Source organism: Vicia villosa, linkage group LG4 (assembly GCF_029867415.1).
Source record: "Vicia villosa cultivar HV-30 ecotype Madison, WI linkage group LG4, Vvil1.0, whole genome shotgun sequence".
Lineage (NCBI taxonomy): Eukaryota > Viridiplantae > Streptophyta > Magnoliopsida > Fabales > Fabaceae > Vicia > Vicia villosa.
In genome coordinates, this window is record NC_081183.1 from 154,408,839 (window position 1) to 154,427,089 (window position 18,251).

Here is an 18,251-nt window from a genome sequence, read left to right on the forward strand (position 1 = left end):
TTTTCACTAAATAGATTATATTTAATTGATAATTAGATGAATTTCATAAAGAATATTTGTTTCACCACTTAACTCCGCTCCCAATATTTAACTGGATATATATTTATTGAACTAATTTCGATCCGTTAATAAAATAGAGCGGGAACACCGCTCCCCGTACGTACACACGAGACATCTCCTTCGAACTCAGGACCTCAAGGAGAGCAAACCCTTGAGACTCAAGCACCCTCCCACTAGGCCAACCCTTTCGGGTTTATTTATAGTAATACTTATCACCCATTATTGTTGTCTGCTAATATTTGGGAATGAATTCTTCCTGCAACTGGACCAATATTCAGCAACCAGCTTAGAGAATGAAGAGTTGGTTTCCATTAGCTTTGAAGGCTCATCATATTCCATCAGTTTCCCTTTAATAATAACCACCAAAATATTATGAGGCAAAATATAGTACTAAAAAAACAGAAACAGTAGCATGTATAATAAGGTAAGAACATACCATATGATAAAACCATAACCATGTCACTGTCTATTACAGTTGGAACTCTGTGAGCCACAGTTATAACTGTGCATTCTTCAAATTCTTGTCTGATTACTCTTTGTAAAATGGCATCTGTAGCAGAGTCAATGGAGGCCGTAGCTTCATCCAGGACAAGAATTCTGTTTCTCTTAAGTAGAACTCTTCCAAGACAAAACAATTGGCGTTGTCCTAAACTCCAATTTCCACCTTCATCACTCACTGCAAAACTTTTCAAAATTAGTACTCTATAACTTGTATATTCACAAAACCAAAACCATATATAAAAGACTCACCAGAAGAGTCCAGGAGACTTGGTAACTTGCTGATTGTTTCCTTAAGCTGACATTTCTCTATAGCCTAAATATACAAATCAAATATAAATTTATTGAATTGCTCATGTAAATTCAACTACACTTAATAACTACCACTATTTTCTAGCATGTATATAATTAGTTTATTCACCTTCCAGATATCATCATCTGAGTACAGGCCTAGAGGGTCCAGGTTTGTCCTAATGCTGCCCTTGAAAAGAGTTGGTTCTTGAGGGATTATGCTTAGCTTCATTCTCAAATCCTTCAACCCAATTGAGCAAATGTTCATCCCATCTATGAGAATATCACCTCTTGATGGCTCAACTAAGCGAAACAGAGCACTAATCAGTGTACTTTTTCCACTTCCAGTCCTTCCAACAACTCCTACCCTACTCCCTTCTTTAAATGTACAAGTGATTCCCTTAAGAACTAACGGAGCATTAGGACGATATTTGATCTGAAACCAATGTAAAAATAGGCATCAGAGCAGAATTTTTCTGTTCACTTCAGAAATAAAAAAGATGAAAACTGAAAGTAGAGGTGGAAAAGATACAAGGATTAATATTATAGGAAAATATTTGTTTAAATCTTAATCTATTATTGTAGAATTTTATCTTTGTACATATGATAAGAGAATCAGCCAATAATATATAGTTTTCTCCATATTTCAAATTGATATATGAGATTCGGGGTTGGGCTGCCTGCTTTACATTACAAGTCAATTTTGCAGAGATGAGTTAGACCGTAAAAAAAAAAATTCCAAGACATTTATCCAACTTTACCTCCAAGCCTTGAAGATCAATCTTTCCCTTGGAAGGCCACGAAGATGGCGGTCTATTACTATCCACAATAGCAGGAGGCTCAACTGGTATATGAATGAATTGTTTGATTCTTTCAACAGATATAATATAGTTTGATAAGTTGGAAAACCATCTACTCCAAAATATTTGGGCTCCTGTCAAGGTAAAAGCATAAGAAAGAGATAGTCCCACAAGGCCTGCACAGAACAGAAGAGTTGCCAAGAGTTATTAGCTTGAACAAAATTTTATCTTGATAATTGTTAATTAACCATACAGGTTTAAATATATTTTGTCCAGGGTCAATACAGGTTTAAATATGAATCACAGGGTCAATTTCAATTTTTGACAATTTTTGCAAGGACTAAATCAAAACAACATTGACAGTAAATAATTACATGGTGGACTAAAAGAAAATAACAACATATTTGCAAGGATGAAAAGTATATTTAAACATATAATATTACTACCTGGGGATACATATCCATGAGGAAGTAGAATAAGCAACAAAGATGCAGTGATGACAGTCAAATTTTGAAGTGCTTCAATCCTTAAAACTACCCATTCCATTGACGCATTGGAATGAAAGAACAACGAAGCATCTGTGTCTACAAGTGTTAAGTAGTTTTTGAAAAATGTGTCTACCATGTTGAATGCTCTTACAGTAACCACTCCAAGTGATGTCTCAGATGCAAAATTCATGACTGGAGCTTTGGTTGTTCCATTGATCCGTATTAGTTCCCTTGCAGTGGCTTGATAATATTGCTTAAAGGGAATGAGAAAAAAGATTTAGAAGTTACTAGCTTAATGATCTAACCTAGGACAGAGAATAAGGAATCAAGAAAAACTGGAAATTGGATAAACCTGAATGTATATTGATGCAACCATTGCAGGAACAGCAACAATGAGAACTTGCCATGTGACTGAAACCATTATACAAATTATCACCAAAATTTCAAGTGCTACACATAATACAAAGGTGATGGAATACGGTATATCAAAGTCCAATATACTCAAATCTGATGAAGCCTGCACAAGAGAGAGAAAAATGTTGGCCTAAATATGAGGGGTTTGGAAATCATAATGAATGGAAAAATCTTACTCTTGTTAAAATCCTTCCTACAGGAGTTGAATCAAAGAAAAGCATTGGAGCATTGAAGATAGCTGTAGTGAAGCTTGAGAAGAAAGCAGTAGAAGCTTTTAATCCAAGAAGTGCAGTCAAGTAAGACCTTACATATACAAAAGCAGCACTAGCAAAAGAAATTAATGCATAAATTTCAATCAAGGTGGCATTAGTAACTTTTGGAATTTCAATGGCTATAGCAAGCCAAAAGGTTGATGCAGTTTGAAAAGCCATGAAAGCAAATTGAGCTAACATGATGAAACACAACATGAATGTCCCTTTGGAATAATTTATATAATCCCAAAATGGCTTCCATCCAACATTACCGATCACTTTTTCTTCCTCTTGTGTAAGTTGTGCACCAATTGGACCCTTGATACTAGAAATCTCTCCCTCACTTTGATTTTTAGTGAGATAAGAACCATGAGAGTTTTGAGGATTAGACAAAACTTCGACTTCAGAATCTCTTTTATTTTCATTGTCTTGATTCAACTCAGTAATTGTGTCTTTATGAGCACTCACAAGTAGTTCAAAGGCTGTTCCTGCTGTTAGGAGACTCTCATAATTACCTGATTGAATAACTTTTCCTCCCTCCATTACCTAGAATTTTAATTCATCATGTTAAATATGTTCAATTGTAATCTAATAGGCATCTAAAGGAAATACTTTACCAAGATAGTATCAACATCCGAGAGAAACTCCACTTGATGAGTAACTAGAATGACAGTTTTCTCTCTTAAAGCAGTCATGACACATTCCTGTAATGTTGTTGACGCAGTTAATTTGATACACCAAAATGAGGATAATAATTTTATTATAACTAGTGGAACCCATTTATCCGCTTTTAAGTATAGATCAACAATTTAATATGATAAAAGGGATGCTTACATTGAATAGTATTGCAGCTGTATGTGCATCAACAGCACTGAAAGGATCATCAAGGAGATAGATATCAGCATCATTGTAGACTGCTCTAGCTAGTTGAATCCTTTGTTTTTGTCCTCCACTCATGTTAATTCCTCTCTGACCAATTTCTGTAAGATCACCATGGCTAAAATCATTTATATCCTTATCTAAGGCACATGCTTTAATTGCTTTCTCGTATCTTGTTTTATCCATTGGTTTGCCAAAGAGTATATTATCTTGAACTGTTCCACTTTGTATCCATGAAGATTGGGAAACATAGGCAAAAGTGCCACCTACATTAACCTGTTTTCCATTATAGCGAAATATCATAAAGGGGGAAAAGTGTAAGACACTAATATTATGTTTATTCATATGAATTTGGCATGATAAATTTAAATGTGAAAATATCCAAGTTTGTCCTTGAAATTTTAGTTATGCATCAACTTAGTCTCCCACATTATTAATATTAAAAACATTCCTAGAATTGCAAAATTTATCCCTCTATCTGAATTTGTAATAAAATGCATTTCAGAAATCATTTTGGAGTATTGATAATGTGAGGGTCTAGACTAATATAGTCCTACAATTTCAAGGACCAAGTTAGATATTTAGTCAAAACTAAATGGGTTATATTAGAAACTTACAGTTCCTGATATCTTAGGAATCTCTCCAAGTATTGCATACAAAAGTGATGATTTCCCAGCTCCAACTGGTCCACAAACTGCAATTTTATGTTTCCATTTGATTTCTAAATTCACATCTGCTAAAGTTGGAGACACAGATTCATGATCCCAAATGAAGTTACCATCTTGTATTTCTACGGCATTAATCGAACATTCCTTGAATTTTCTTTCACTATCATCATTGTTTAGTTCTTCATCGAGCAAAAAGTTATTTAGACGATCGAAGGAAACCTTAACTTGAATCATAATGGATAGAGCCTCTGGGACCATTCTAACAGGCTCTCCCAAGTTCCTCAGTGTTGCAAGAACTGTGAAAATAGTTTCAGCATTCAATGGTGCACTCTTGGTAACAGCACATCCAAGAAAAACAACAGCAGAAATAACAGTAGGAGACATCCAATAAAGAAATGAGCTAGAAGCTTTCAAGATCTGTGCCTTAGACAACCATACGAACTCTTTATCGCGTAGTGACTGGACTAAGTTCTTGAATTTTTCTTCCCATGATTGCAACTTAATGATCTTCATACTATTTAGAATCTCTGAAGTTGATCGAAGACGCTCGTCCTGTGCAATCATAAACTGTGACTGGCAATTTTGTAGGATCCTTGCAAATGGTACATTAAGAAATCCGCATATAATAAGAGGGACCAAACCAGGAAGAGCACCAATACCAACAACACCAAAAAGGATACCATGACTATTCAATGATGATGTTATATGAGTTATTTATGTTGATGTTATGTGAAGCGGTGATTCATTTATATTCTTTACCTAATATATAATTTATCATGATCCTATTTATATAGTTTGATATCTCACCCTTTCTGTTTGAATGTTGTCTTTACGTGGGTAACGTGCAGGTAACCCAAATGAGTAGTTGTTTCCGCTTATAGTCGAGTCTTGGTGTCATTTGTTCTGATACGTAGCACTCGAGGGGACATGAACACTTACTTTATGTTTTCTTTGGTTTATTGAAAACTTATGTTGTATTTGAGGAGTTTGTTTGTATTGTTGCTTTTTATGATTCAAAAGATGCTATATCTTAATTGGTGAATCATTGTGAATCCGCTGCATGTTTATTCAGAAGTTGAGATTCTATTTTGAAGTATATGTTTATGAGTTATGTTCATTCCAATCCTGAAAGTGTTATGTATTAGTTTAAAAAGCATGACAAGTGTATGTTTATGTTGAATGTGTGACATCCTGATTGTGTTGAGAATTTTCATACTATGATATTTTAGGCATTAATGCTTGAGGTAGAATTGGGGTGTTACATTAGTGGTATCAGAGCAAGTCGGTCCGTCCGATCAAGTGTCGAGTCATAGTGTGGTCTAACAATTGTGTATTGTTGTTGTGCTGAATGCTTTTGTGTTGTAGTGATTCTATGGCTGAGAGGAATGATGTTGCGATAGCTGCTGCTTTGGAAGCAATGGTTCAGGCTATGCAGAACCAACCGAATTTTGACGAGACTGTTGGATCTCGTAGCTTGGCGACTTTCCAAAGGGAGAATCCGCCAGTGTTCAAGGGTAAGCATGACCCTAATGATGCGCTTGATTGGTTGAAGGAGATCGAGCAGATCTTTCTTGTAATGGATTGCACTTCTTCACAGAAGGTTAGATATGGCACTCATATGCTGGCTACGGAAGCTGATGATTGGTGGTTGGAGATGCTTGCTAGGTTGGAGGCTTCAGGTGATGAAATCACTTGGATCGTGTTTCGTAGGGAATTTTTGAGAAAGTACTATCCTGAAGATGTTCGGGGTAAGAAAGAGATAGAATTCCTAGAGTTGAAGCAAGGGAACATGTCTGTTACTGAGTATGCTGCCAAGTTCAGTGAATAGGCTAAGTTTTATCCTCACTTTGATGGCGAAGGTGTTGAATTCTCTAAATGCATCAAGTTCCAAAACGGGTTACGCATGGAAATCAAGAAAGTTGTTGGGTACCAAAAGATCCATGTGTTTCCTGACTTGGTGGACAGTTGTAGGATCTTTGAGGAAGATAGTAATGCTCATCACAAGATGGCTAATGAGAAGAGAGGCAAAAATCAGCAAAGCCGTGGGAAACTATATGATGCTGGTAAATGAAACAAAGAGTTGCTCATGGTCAGAGGTCTAGTGGGGGAGATGCTTCTACTATGATTGTGTGCTTCAAGTGTGGGCAAACTGGTCATAAGAGTTATACTTGTAATGCTGATGCAAAGAGGTGTTTCCGCTGTGGAGAATTTGGACACGCAATTTCTGATTGCAAGCACAAGAGTATAATCTGTTTCAATTGTCGTGAAGAAGGGCACATTGGTAGCCAGTGTCCAAAGAATAAGGCACAATCTGGTGGAAAGGTGTTTGCTTTAGCTAGGACTCCTACAGCTAGTGGAGACCGACTTGTCAGAGGTATATATTTCATTAATAGTATTCCTTTAATCACCATTATTGATATTGGTGCTACTCATTGTTTTATTGCTTCTGATTATGTTGAAAGATTGGGTCTTATGTTGTATTCCTTGAATGGGGAGATGGTTGTCGATCTTCCAGCTAAGGGATCAGTGACTACTTCTTTGGTGTGTTCAAAGTGTCCTTTGCCGATCTTCGACAAAGACTTTGTTGTTGACTTGATTTGTTTGCCGTTGAGTGGATTCTCCACATCATGCAAGATGTCGGAATATCAGGTAAGACATCATGCACAAAGATCCCCCATCAGTAAAAGCAGCAACAACACCAACAAGCATGACAAATTATCATGCTCCCCCTAAATAGTTGCATACAGCAAGCAACCATAATAACTACTCTCCCATTAGCAGTATCACAATCCCATCAGCAAGCTAATCAACATGTCAAGACATGTGTCATAACATCAAGACAACCAAAATAAACTAACACTTTACTCCCCCTTTTTATCCAAAAATTGACAACAAAAAAAGAGTAAATGTAAACACAAGTGGAAGCAAACGCATTGCACACAAGAAATAAACACAGATGAAAGCACAAAATCTCAATGGAAACACACAACTTCAGATGGAAAGACACAAACTTGACCATATTCAGGTGGTTTTCCACCTCTTTCCTATGTCAAAGACCCTTATGCACTCCTTATTGCTGTCACCAGCCCTTCTGAACCCCTGTCATATTTGTAGAGCATCCATTGTCAAAGTACCAGTTTTCTCTATTTGAAGCTCTCAAGAAAGTATGAGTTATAAGATTAACATCTCTATATTTTACACTTATATCTTTGCTTACTTGACTAGCCTTAGAATGAGCTGAAATTTTTTTATCTCCGAACAATTTATAACAAAAAGGCTTAATATGATCATACTCAGCACAATAATGACACCTCCAAGTTGAATAATTGGGATTTGTTGGAGTTTCATTAAATCTCCCAAGATGTTGGAACATGTGGTTGGACATGTTGATCATTCTTTTCTTTTCAACAGGAAAGAACTTTTCCACAGATCTTTTATTTTGTTGATTATCAAATGAATGATTAACCTCTGTATTTTCTGCTTTTTTCTTCATATTAGCTCCATGTTTCATCTTTCTCAAAGAATTTGTCAAGTTGTCAAGCTTGAAATTTAAGAGAGATAACTCACTTTGAAGATAAGAAACAGTACATGAAAGTATTTTCTTTTCATTCTCCAATTCAGTTATAATCTTTCTTTGTTCTTCCTCTGTCTTAATACTTTCTTCATACTTGTCACATGTATCCTTGTAGGGCACATCCAGATCTTCATAAAGAACATTTTCATCAAAAGCTTATACTTCATATGCCCATCTGCCATAGACAACCATCACCATTTAGGCAGTCTCAGTTCCAGACTCATCTTCTGACTCATCATCATCAAACCAAGATACAATAAAGCCATTTTCCGCTTCTTGAGAAAAATAGAACATTCTGGTCTAATGTGACCAAAACCTTCACACTCATAACAATGAATACATTTTCTTTGATTGGACTTCTCTTCAGGTCTGATATTCTTTTGAGAATCATTATCATTCCTGATGTCAGATGAGATGTTCTTGACATCTGGTCTTCCTCTTCTATCCATTCTCTTTAAAATTCTATTGAATTGCTTTCCAAGTAGCACAACGGTATTAGACATCCTTCCTTAGTATCCAGATCATCTTGACCTTTTTCATCTTCAACATTGGATACAAAATCTATGTTCTTGTTCTTTTTCTCAGACTTGTCACTAATAGCCAATTCAAAAGTTTGAAGTGAGTCAACAAGCTCATCAACCCTCATAGTGCTGATGTCATGAGCTTCTTCAATGGTTGTCACCTTCATATGATATTTACCAGGTAAATACCTAAGAATCTTTCTAACAAGCTTTTCTTATGACATCTTTTCACTCAAGGCACTAGATGCATTTTCTATTTCAAGAACCTTCATATAATAGTCCTGGATGGTCTCATCATCATTCATCTTCAAATTTTCAAATTTAGTAGTGAGAAGATAAAGTCTTGACATCTTCACTTTAGATGTACCTTCATGAATTGTCTTGAGAATTTCCCAAGCATCCTTGTGTAAGAACAAGATTGATTCTGTATCTGGCCTTAATTTTTTATGATACGTTATCTTTAAAATGTATTTTACGGTAACGACAACTCGAGTGTCGTATCTCAAGGACTCTTGATTAAAATTAACCAACTGAAATGAGGAGGGTTTTAGGTTTGACTTAGAACAAGTGATTTAAAATAAGTGATTATGAAATAAGCTAAAATGACTAATCTATATATTGATTATGATCCTAACTTATTGTTGATTATTATAAGTTTAATCTCATAATCTATTCCTATTCGACTACAAAATTCATTGACAAGCGCAATGGATTTTATGTGATGTAAGTTTCTATTATCTGAATTAACCAAACGGATTTAAGCCCTCGCGGATTAAGCAAACACGAATTAATCAAACACGATAACAAATTAAGAAAACGCTAACGTGATTATAGTTAAGGAACATACAAAAATCGAACTAAATCAATATACTCTATGAAAATCGAATTAAGCAAACAAGAATCATATAATATAATTGATCGAAATAGAAACTTGATTTAAATTGTTATAACCTCAAAGTATGATGGAATCTGTAATTAGCAGATTTTGCCTTAGGATCAGTTCTCTATTACAAACTTAAAAAGCTTCAGAAATATTTCATTAATACTGTGACTTAATGTTATTAAACAAAATAAGGATTCACAATTCTAATTCAAACCGGGTCGGAAAACATAAAACCGACCCAAAAAATGGCCTAAAACTAAATATTTCTTAAGCTTGGAACTTTCACGAATTATTTGAGACTTCTGCATTTCGAATCATCTTTTGACTTCAACACGAAACTTGTAGCTCTTTCTCTTAGCTTTCCAACGCATATCAAAACGCGTAAAACGACGTCTCCTAGCTCCCGTTATGATCCGCACAGTAGACATGTATCAAATAACAGCTAAAGTTGAAAACAACATAGGCAAACAAAGACTTAATTCTAAAAACATAATAAAACAATAAAATAAACAAAACAAACTAGGGAAATGCCTAAATACAAACATAAGATAATGTACATTAAAATGCACTGATCATTCACACATGACCTTCTTACTACATAAGTCCAAATGCATCACCTTTTATCATTTATATTTCATTCATACCAAGTTACTACACTTACACAAGTTATCACACTTTATATATTATTTCAATATATCATTTTTTTTATAACACTACCTCATAGACACCTTTACAATTGTGAAAATATCTCTCCATGTAAGCCTTTAAACTCAACACTGTATCTTTGAGTTTGATCATTTTATTTACTTGTTCTACAGTCATATCCAAAAAATAATCAAGATTTTGTTAATATGTATCAAAATGATGTGAAAAAAATATGGACCTTCTTAAATAACAAGGAATTCATCACTTTACTATATACAAATATCCCCTTATAATAAATGGTTGGAGTTCTATTGTTCAATTTTAGTACCTGGTTCTTGATGTTGTTGTTCAAGTAGGACATTATGGTGACAATATATTTAGAATCATAAACTACAAAACAATATCATAGCAACAAGATTTATCACATTATCACAGTCGATGCTTATGCCATGAAAATATTTTTACACTTTATATTACACTCATCCATGTTAATATCAATTTGCTAAAATTAGTTAAATTCTTCTACTTTTTTGACAATACGTTTATGTTTGATATATTATTTTTTAATTTATTTTTCAACTTTATATTTTTTAGAAATTGCAGGAAGACTTTACCTCAATATTAAAAGATTCTGATTATCAATATCTTCTTCTTTGTAGTGATAACAGCAACAATAAATAAGTTGCTCACTATATTAAATATCGCAGACCCTTTTAAAACGAAATTGCCATACGAATGAAACAACTTTTGTGAATCCAATATCTTTAGACCACGAGACAAAATTCAGTTCAAAATAGATGCTAATTCAAGAAACAATAAGTGTCATGTATATAAGGTTCATCCATAAATACTTTTGTTACCGTCTTATTTATCTCTTCTCATATTTTGTAAAGGCAATGATTAGTAAATTTCGACTTCATCTTGCAAGAACAAATTTTCACTAAATAGATTATATTTAATTGATAATTAGATGAATTTCATAAAGAATATTTGTTTCACCACTTAACTCCGCTCCCAATATTTAACTGGATATATATTTATTGAACTAATTTCGATCCGTTAATAAAATAGAGCGGGAACACCGCTCCCCGTACGTACACACGAGACATCTCCTTCGAACTCAGGACCTCAAGGAGAGCAAACCCTTGAGACTCAAGCACCCTCCCACTAGGCCAACCCTTTCGGGTTTATTTATAGTAATACTTATCACCCATTATTGTTGTCTGCTAATATTTGGGAATGAATTCTTCCTGCAACTGGACCAATATTCAGCAACCAGCTTAGAGAATGAAGAGTTGGTTTCCATTAGCTTTGAAGGCTCATCATATTCCATCAGTTTCCCTTTAATAATAACCACCAAAATATTATGAGGCAAAATATAGTACTAAAAAAACAGAAACAGTAGCATGTATAATAAGGTAAGAACATACCATATGATAAAACCATAACCATGTCACTGTCTATTACAGTTGGAACTCTGTGAGCCACAGTTATAACTGTGCATTCTTCAAATTCTTGTCTGATTACTCTTTGTAAAATGGCATCTGTAGCAGAGTCAATGGAGGCCGTAGCTTCATCCAGGACAAGAATTCTGTTTCTCTTAAGTAGAACTCTTCCAAGACAAAACAATTGGCGTTGTCCTAAACTCCAATTTCCACCTTCATCACTCACTGCAAAACTTTTCAAAATTAGTACTCTATAACTTGTATATTCACAAAACCAAAACCATATATAAAAGACTCACCAGAAGAGTCCAGGAGACTTGGTAACTTGCTGATTGTTTCCTTAAGCTGACATTTCTCTATAGCCTAAATATACAAATCAAATATAAATTTATTGAATTGCTCATGTAAATTCAACTACACTTAATAACTACCACTATTTTCTAGCATGTATATAATTAGTTTATTCACCTTCCAGATATCATCATCTGAGTACAGGCCTAGAGGGTCCAGGTTTGTCCTAATGCTGCCCTTGAAAAGAGTTGGTTCTTGAGGGATTATGCTTAGCTTCATTCTCAAATCCTTCAACCCAATTGAGCAAATGTTCATCCCATCTATGAGAATATCACCTCTTGATGGCTCAACTAAGCGAAACAGAGCACTAATCAGTGTACTTTTTCCACTTCCAGTCCTTCCAACAACTCCTACCCTACTCCCTTCTTTAAATGTACAAGTGATTCCCTTAAGAACTAACGGAGCATTAGGACGATATTTGATCTGAAACCAATGTAAAAATAGGCATCAGAGCAGAATTTTTCTGTTCACTTCAGAAATAAAAAAGATGAAAACTGAAAGTAGAGGTGGAAAAGATACAAGGATTAATATTATAGGAAAATATTTGTTTAAATCTTAATCTATTATTGTAGAATTTTATCTTTGTACATATGATAAGAGAATCAGCCAATAATATATAGTTTTCTCCATATTTCAAATTGATATATGAGATTCGGGGTTGGGCTGCCTGCTTTACATTACAAGTCAATTTTGCAGAGATGAGTTAGACCGTAAAAAAAAAAATTCCAAGACATTTATCCAACTTTACCTCCAAGCCTTGAAGATCAATCTTTCCCTTGGAAGGCCACGAAGATGGCGGTCTATTACTATCCACAATAGCAGGAGGCTCAACTGGTATATGAATGAATTGTTTGATTCTTTCAACAGATATAATATAGTTTGATAAGTTGGAAAACCATCTACTCCAAAATATTTGGGCTCCTGTCAAGGTAAAAGCATAAGAAAGAGATAGTCCCACAAGGCCTGCACAGAACAGAAGAGTTGCCAAGAGTTATTAGCTTGAACAAAATTTTATCTTGATAATTGTTAATTAACCATACAGGTTTAAATATATTTTGTCCAGGGTCAATACAGGTTTAAATATGAATCACAGGGTCAATTTCAATTTTTGACAATTTTTGCAAGGACTAAATCAAAACAACATTGACAGTAAATAATTACATGGTGGACTAAAAGAAAATAACAACATATTTGCAAGGATGAAAAGTATATTTAAACATATAATATTACTACCTGGGGATACATATCCATGAGGAAGTAGAATAAGCAACAAAGATGCAGTGATGACAGTCAAATTTTGAAGTGCTTCAATCCTTAAAACTACCCATTCCATTGACGCATTGGAATGAAAGAACAACGAAGCATCTGTGTCTACAAGTGTTAAGTAGTTTTTGAAAAATGTGTCTACCATGTTGAATGCTCTTACAGTAACCACTCCAAGTGATGTCTCAGATGCAAAATTCATGACTGGAGCTTTGGTTGTTCCATTGATCCGTATTAGTTCCCTTGCAGTGGCTTGATAATATTGCTTAAAGGGAATGAGAAAAAAGATTTAGAAGTTACTAGCTTAATGATCTAACCTAGGACAGAGAATAAGGAATCAAGAAAAACTGGAAATTGGATAAACCTGAATGTATATTGATGCAACCATTGCAGGAACAGCAACAATGAGAACTTGCCATGTGACTGAAACCATTATACAAATTATCACCAAAATTTCAAGTGCTACACATAATACAAAGGTGATGGAATACGGTATATCAAAGTCCAATATACTCAAATCTGATGAAGCCTGCACAAGAGAGAGAAAAATGTTGGCCTAAATATGAGGGGTTTGGAAATCATAATGAATGGAAAAATCTTACTCTTGTTAAAATCCTTCCTACAGGAGTTGAATCAAAGAAAAGCATTGGAGCATTGAAGATAGCTGTAGTGAAGCTTGAGAAGAAAGCAGTAGAAGCTTTTAATCCAAGAAGTGCAGTCAAGTAAGACCTTACATATACAAAAGCAGCACTAGCAAAAGAAATTAATGCATAAATTTCAATCAAGGTGGCATTAGTAACTTTTGGAATTTCAATGGCTATAGCAAGCCAAAAGGTTGATGCAGTTTGAAAAGCCATGAAAGCAAATTGAGCTAACATGATGAAACACAACATGAATGTCCCTTTGGAATAATTTATATAATCCCAAAATGGCTTCCATCCAACATTACCGATCACTTTTTCTTCCTCTTGTGTAAGTTGTGCACCAATTGGACCCTTGATACTAGAAATCTCTCCCTCACTTTGATTTTTAGTGAGATAAGAACCATGAGAGTTTTGAGGATTAGACAAAACTTCGACTTCAGAATCTCTTTTATTTTCATTGTCTTGATTCAACTCAGTAATTGTGTCTTTATGAGCACTCACAAGTAGTTCAAAGGCTGTTCCTGCTGTTAGGAGACTCTCATAATTACCTGATTGAATAACTTTTCCTCCCTCCATTACCTAGAATTTTAATTCATCATGTTAAATATGTTCAATTGTAATCTAATAGGCATCTAAAGGAAATACTTTACCAAGATAGTATCAACATCCGAGAGAAACTCCACTTGATGAGTAACTAGAATGACAGTTTTCTCTCTTAAAGCAGTCATGACACATTCCTGTAATGTTGTTGACGCAGTTAATTTGATACACCAAAATGAGGATAATAATTTTATTATAACTAGTGGAACCCATTTATCCGCTTTTAAGTATAGATCAACAATTTAATATGATAAAAGGGATGCTTACATTGAATAGTATTGCAGCTGTATGTGCATCAACAGCACTGAAAGGATCATCAAGGAGATAGATATCAGCATCATTGTAGACTGCTCTAGCTAGTTGAATCCTTTGTTTTTGTCCTCCACTCATGTTAATTCCTCTCTGACCAATTTCTGTAAGATCACCATGGCTAAAATCATTTATATCCTTATCTAAGGCACATGCTTTAATTGCTTTCTCGTATCTTGTTTTATCCATTGGTTTGCCAAAGAGTATATTATCTTGAACTGTTCCACTTTGTATCCATGAAGATTGGGAAACATAGGCAAAAGTGCCACCTACATTAACCTGTTTTCCATTATAGCGAAATATCATAAAGGGGGAAAAGTGTAAGACACTAATATTATGTTTATTCATATGAATTTGGCATGATAAATTTAAATGTGAAAATATCCAAGTTTGTCCTTGAAATTTTAGTTATGCATCAACTTAGTCTCCCACATTATTAATATTAAAAACATTCCTAGAATTGCAAAATTTATCCCTCTATCTGAATTTGTAATAAAATGCATTTCAGAAATCATTTTGGAGTATTGATAATGTGAGGGTCTAGACTAATATAGTCCTACAATTTCAAGGACCAAGTTAGATATTTAGTCAAAACTAAATGGGTTATATTAGAAACTTACAGTTCCTGATATCTTAGGAATCTCTCCAAGTATTGCATACAAAAGTGATGATTTCCCAGCTCCAACTGGTCCACAAACTGCAATTTTATGTTTCCATTTGATTTCTAAATTCACATCTGCTAAAGTTGGAGACACAGATTCATGATCCCAAATGAAGTTACCATCTTGTATTTCTACGGCATTAATCGAACATTCCTTGAATTTTCTTTCACTATCATCATTGTTTAGTTCTTCATCGAGCAAAAAGTTATTTAGACGATCGAAGGAAACCTTAACTTGAATCATAATGGATAGAGCCTCTGGGACCATTCTAACAGGCTCTCCCAAGTTCCTCAGTGTTGCAAGAACTGTGAAAATAGTTTCAGCATTCAATGGTGCACTCTTGGTAACAGCACATCCAAGAAAAACAACAGCAGAAATAACAGTAGGAGACATCCAATAAAGAAATGAGCTAGAAGCTTTCAAGATCTGTGCCTTAGACAACCATACGAACTCTTTATCGCGTAGTGACTGGACTAAGTTCTTGAATTTTTCTTCCCATGATTGCAACTTAATGATCTTCATGCTATTTAGAATCTCTGAAGTTGATCGAAGACGCTCGTCCTGTGCAATCATAAACTGTGACTGGCAATTTTGTAGGATCCTTGCAAATGGTACATTAAGAAATCCGCATATAATAAGAGGGACCAAACCAGGAAGAGCACCAATACCAACAACACCAAAAAGGATACCAATGGAAAGTACAAGTTGCAATGCAGAAGTCCATGTTATATGAAACCACCATGGAAACTCTCCCATTCTATATGCATCAACAGCAATGTAGTTCACAATTTCTCCAGCCGCATGCCGTGATCTTGCTGAGCTAGAAAGCTTTAGCTGCTTTCGATAAACTGCTACCATAAGAGCTGATCTCATTTTCAACCCTGATCTCCTTGAGTTAAAAAACCAATGTCTTTGAGACAAAGACTCAAACACTTTGGTGACTATCAAAAAACCAACTATGGAAAAACCTTGTCTAAGATCTGGCTCAGCTCTATTTGAGTAGTTAACAAAAGCATAGAGTATTAGAGGTGAAACTGCAACAGAAACAGTTCTGATTAATCCGTAAAATGCTATTAATATGTTTTCTCTTAAGTAAGTTCTAACTATAGACCAAAGAACCAAACTCTTTGTATTATTCTTTGGTCTCTCTCTAACAAGTGATTCCCAGGCATGGACAAATTTTTGATAGGCTGTGTTTGCTTCATCTTCAGAAACAAGGGAAGGGATTTGTTCAAGATCTAGTGGCTTTGAGTAACCTAAAAACAGTAAAGAATTCATCCAAGAGAAAACCAACTTGCTGAGAAAAGAAGCATGACCAAGTCCAGTTTGTTTTGTTTCGACTTTTTGAGCTAAGAGTGGCTCAGATAAACCTTCTTGGACACCATGAGTTTTGAAATAACCAAGATTTTTAAAGGCACAATATAGAAGAAGGAAATGTACAAGCCACTGTACAATATCAAAAGTTTCAATTGCATGATTTCGGAATAGAATTTCAATGTTGAGAGATGAAACCAATACACAAGAAGACAGCCACCATATAGAGTTTAATATTCTTATCCATTTGACTCTCTGAAGAATCAAAGAAATAGCAAAAGAAATCCAAATGATTCCTCTGATAATGCAAGTTAACCATTTGAGTGGCTCAGATTTAGCAATGATATTGGACGATCCAATAGTGAAAAATGCAATGCTAATAATAGCACAACAGATTGAGGTAATAAGGAAAATCCAGGATTTCCTGTGGCTTTGATTTGATGAAGTTTTTGTGATGAAAGTGATAAGCAAAGATGTGAAGTACACACAGAGAATGAGTATGTTGATTGTGTCTAGTAAGGTCCTTTGAGAGCATAAAGAAGTGAAATCAAAATTGTTGAGACAACTCCATGAAATTTCACCTGCATATATATAATCCAAGAATGAAAAATGTTATAACAACAACAAACTCTGACTTTAAAGAAAAATATATAAATAAACACACACAATAACATAACAATCACATGATATAAAATGAAGATTAGTCATACAGAGTCATCAAGATGAAAAAGAATGGAGATGAAGAGTTAAGTGCATAAATAAACTCATGATAGTTGTGACGTGATATACATAAATGAAATAGTGCAAAAAAGCATGAAACTATTTGATAACTGAAACGATGGTTATGAGTGAAAAAGAATGAAAGTTACCAATGGAGATGGAAAAGGAAGCCATTTTTGGAGCTTGAGTTTGAGTGGTTTGTTCTCCTCAACTCAGCAGCAGAACAGACTCGTAATGGTTGTGAACCACATGCTCTTCAGATTTTAACAAAACACTCTCCAATTATTTGTGACTGAGTTTATAATAATTGTGACGAGTTTATATTGAGAGTCTAGAAGTAATATTAGACTCCGGTCTTATTTATAAGAAAATGTTTAATTTTTAAATTCACTGAATAATTAATATATATGATGAAATTATTCAAAAAATTTAAAAAATAAACTTCCCTTATAAATAAGACCGAATAGACTATTATCCGGTCAAACTTACCAAATGTGTGTCAGTAGTAGAATGTGAATTGTCTACTCTTATATATTCAATGCATGTCTTCCTGTTGACTGTAAGAACCTCGATGTGATGTACATGGTGTCATAGGAAAAAAAGGTTCTTTGAAGCATTGCATCAAACAGGTTTGTTGCTTAAAGGATTTCCACAAATGGAAATCTAATGGCTGTTGATAAAACATTTTGGTGTCTAGAGACTGAATGCTGAAGAAAGCGGATTAGAGGAAGACTAATTAAAACAATGAACCCCTCATTTCATTTCTTTGTAACCACGTCATTCTTGTGTTTTTTTTTTCTTTCAAATTTGCTTTCGCTTTAAAAGCGTCAGCATTCCTTGTTTTTTTGCAAAATTGATCAAGGTTTCTCACTTGTGAAATTGACTATAACACCGCTTCCATCTTGTTGAATCATTGGTGATTTTTTTTATTGCTCTTTTAATTCTTTCAGACTCTCGGCAATCATACCTTC

General features: G+C 34.5%; 4 protein-coding genes across 4 annotated transcripts; 2 read left to right on the forward strand and 2 right to left on the reverse strand.

Moving 5' to 3' along the window:
* LOC131595584 (ABC transporter C family member 8-like) lies at window positions 1-5,025 on the reverse strand. The gene is made up of 11 exons (XM_058867968.1): window positions 4,299-5,025; window positions 3,637-3,957; window positions 3,420-3,506; window positions 2,728-3,348; window positions 2,490-2,654; window positions 2,096-2,390; window positions 1,611-1,825; window positions 980-1,285; window positions 811-874; window positions 497-736; window positions 1-407 (listed from the first exon to the last, which is right to left on the reverse strand). Exons 1-11 carry the CDS (start codon window positions 4,911-4,913, stop codon window positions 280-282), a joined length of 3,057 nt encoding a protein of 1,018 aa, XP_058723951.1. The 5' UTR covers window positions 4,914-5,025; the 3' UTR covers window positions 1-279.
* Window positions 5,026-5,721: 696 nt separating this feature from the next.
* Window positions 5,722-6,177, forward strand: LOC131598124 (uncharacterized). Its single transcript, XM_058870755.1, has one exon. It carries the CDS (start codon window positions 5,722-5,724, stop codon window positions 6,175-6,177), a length of 456 nt encoding a protein of 151 aa, XP_058726738.1.
* A 239-nt stretch (window positions 6,178-6,416) lies between these two features.
* Window positions 6,417-7,082, forward strand: LOC131598125 (uncharacterized). Its single transcript, XM_058870756.1, has one exon. The coding sequence runs from the start codon at window positions 6,417-6,419 to the stop codon at window positions 7,080-7,082; it is 666 nt and encodes a 221-aa protein (XP_058726739.1).
* A 3,824-nt stretch (window positions 7,083-10,906) lies between these two features.
* LOC131595585 (ABC transporter C family member 8-like) lies at window positions 10,907-17,640 on the reverse strand. The gene is made up of 12 exons (XM_058867969.1): window positions 17,430-17,640; window positions 15,205-17,141; window positions 14,543-14,863; window positions 14,326-14,412; window positions 13,634-14,254; window positions 13,396-13,560; window positions 13,002-13,296; window positions 12,517-12,731; window positions 11,886-12,191; window positions 11,717-11,780; window positions 11,403-11,642; window positions 10,907-11,313 (listed from the first exon to the last, which is right to left on the reverse strand). The coding sequence occupies exons 1-12, from the start codon at window positions 17,452-17,454 to the stop codon at window positions 11,186-11,188; spliced, it is 4,404 nt and encodes a 1,467-aa protein (XP_058723952.1). The 5' UTR covers window positions 17,455-17,640; the 3' UTR covers window positions 10,907-11,185.
* Between the last annotated feature and the right edge of the window lie 611 nt (window positions 17,641-18,251).

Bases quoted from the DNA above. Each gene is read 5' to 3' on its own strand.
- LOC131595584 (XM_058867968.1), bottom strand. From the start codon at position 4,913: ATGATTGCACAGGACGAGCGTCTTCGATCAACTTCAGAGATTCTAAAT. The intron at 3,507-3,636 runs GTAAGCATCCCT...ACAACATTACAG, and splicing joins CAGCTGCAATACTATTCAAT to GAATGTGTCATGACTGCTTT. The intron at 3,349-3,419 runs GTAAAGTATTTC...TTAAAATTCTAG, and splicing joins CGGATGTTGATACTATCTTG to GTAATGGAGGGAGGAAAAGT.
- LOC131598124 (XM_058870755.1), top strand. From the start codon at position 5,722: ATGGCTGAGAGGAATGATGTTGCGATAGCTGCTGCTTTGGAAGCAATG.
- LOC131598125 (XM_058870756.1), top strand. From the start codon at position 6,417: ATGAAACAAAGAGTTGCTCATGGTCAGAGGTCTAGTGGGGGAGATGCT.
- LOC131595585 (XM_058867969.1), bottom strand. From the start codon at position 17,454: ATGGCTTCCTTTTCCATCTCCATTG. The intron at 14,255-14,325 runs GTAAAGTATTTC...TTAAAATTCTAG, and splicing joins CGGATGTTGATACTATCTTG to GTAATGGAGGGAGGAAAAGT. The intron at 11,314-11,402 runs GTATGTTCTTAC...TTATTATTAAAG, and splicing joins GGTTATGGTTTTATCATATG to GGAAACTGATGGAATATGAT.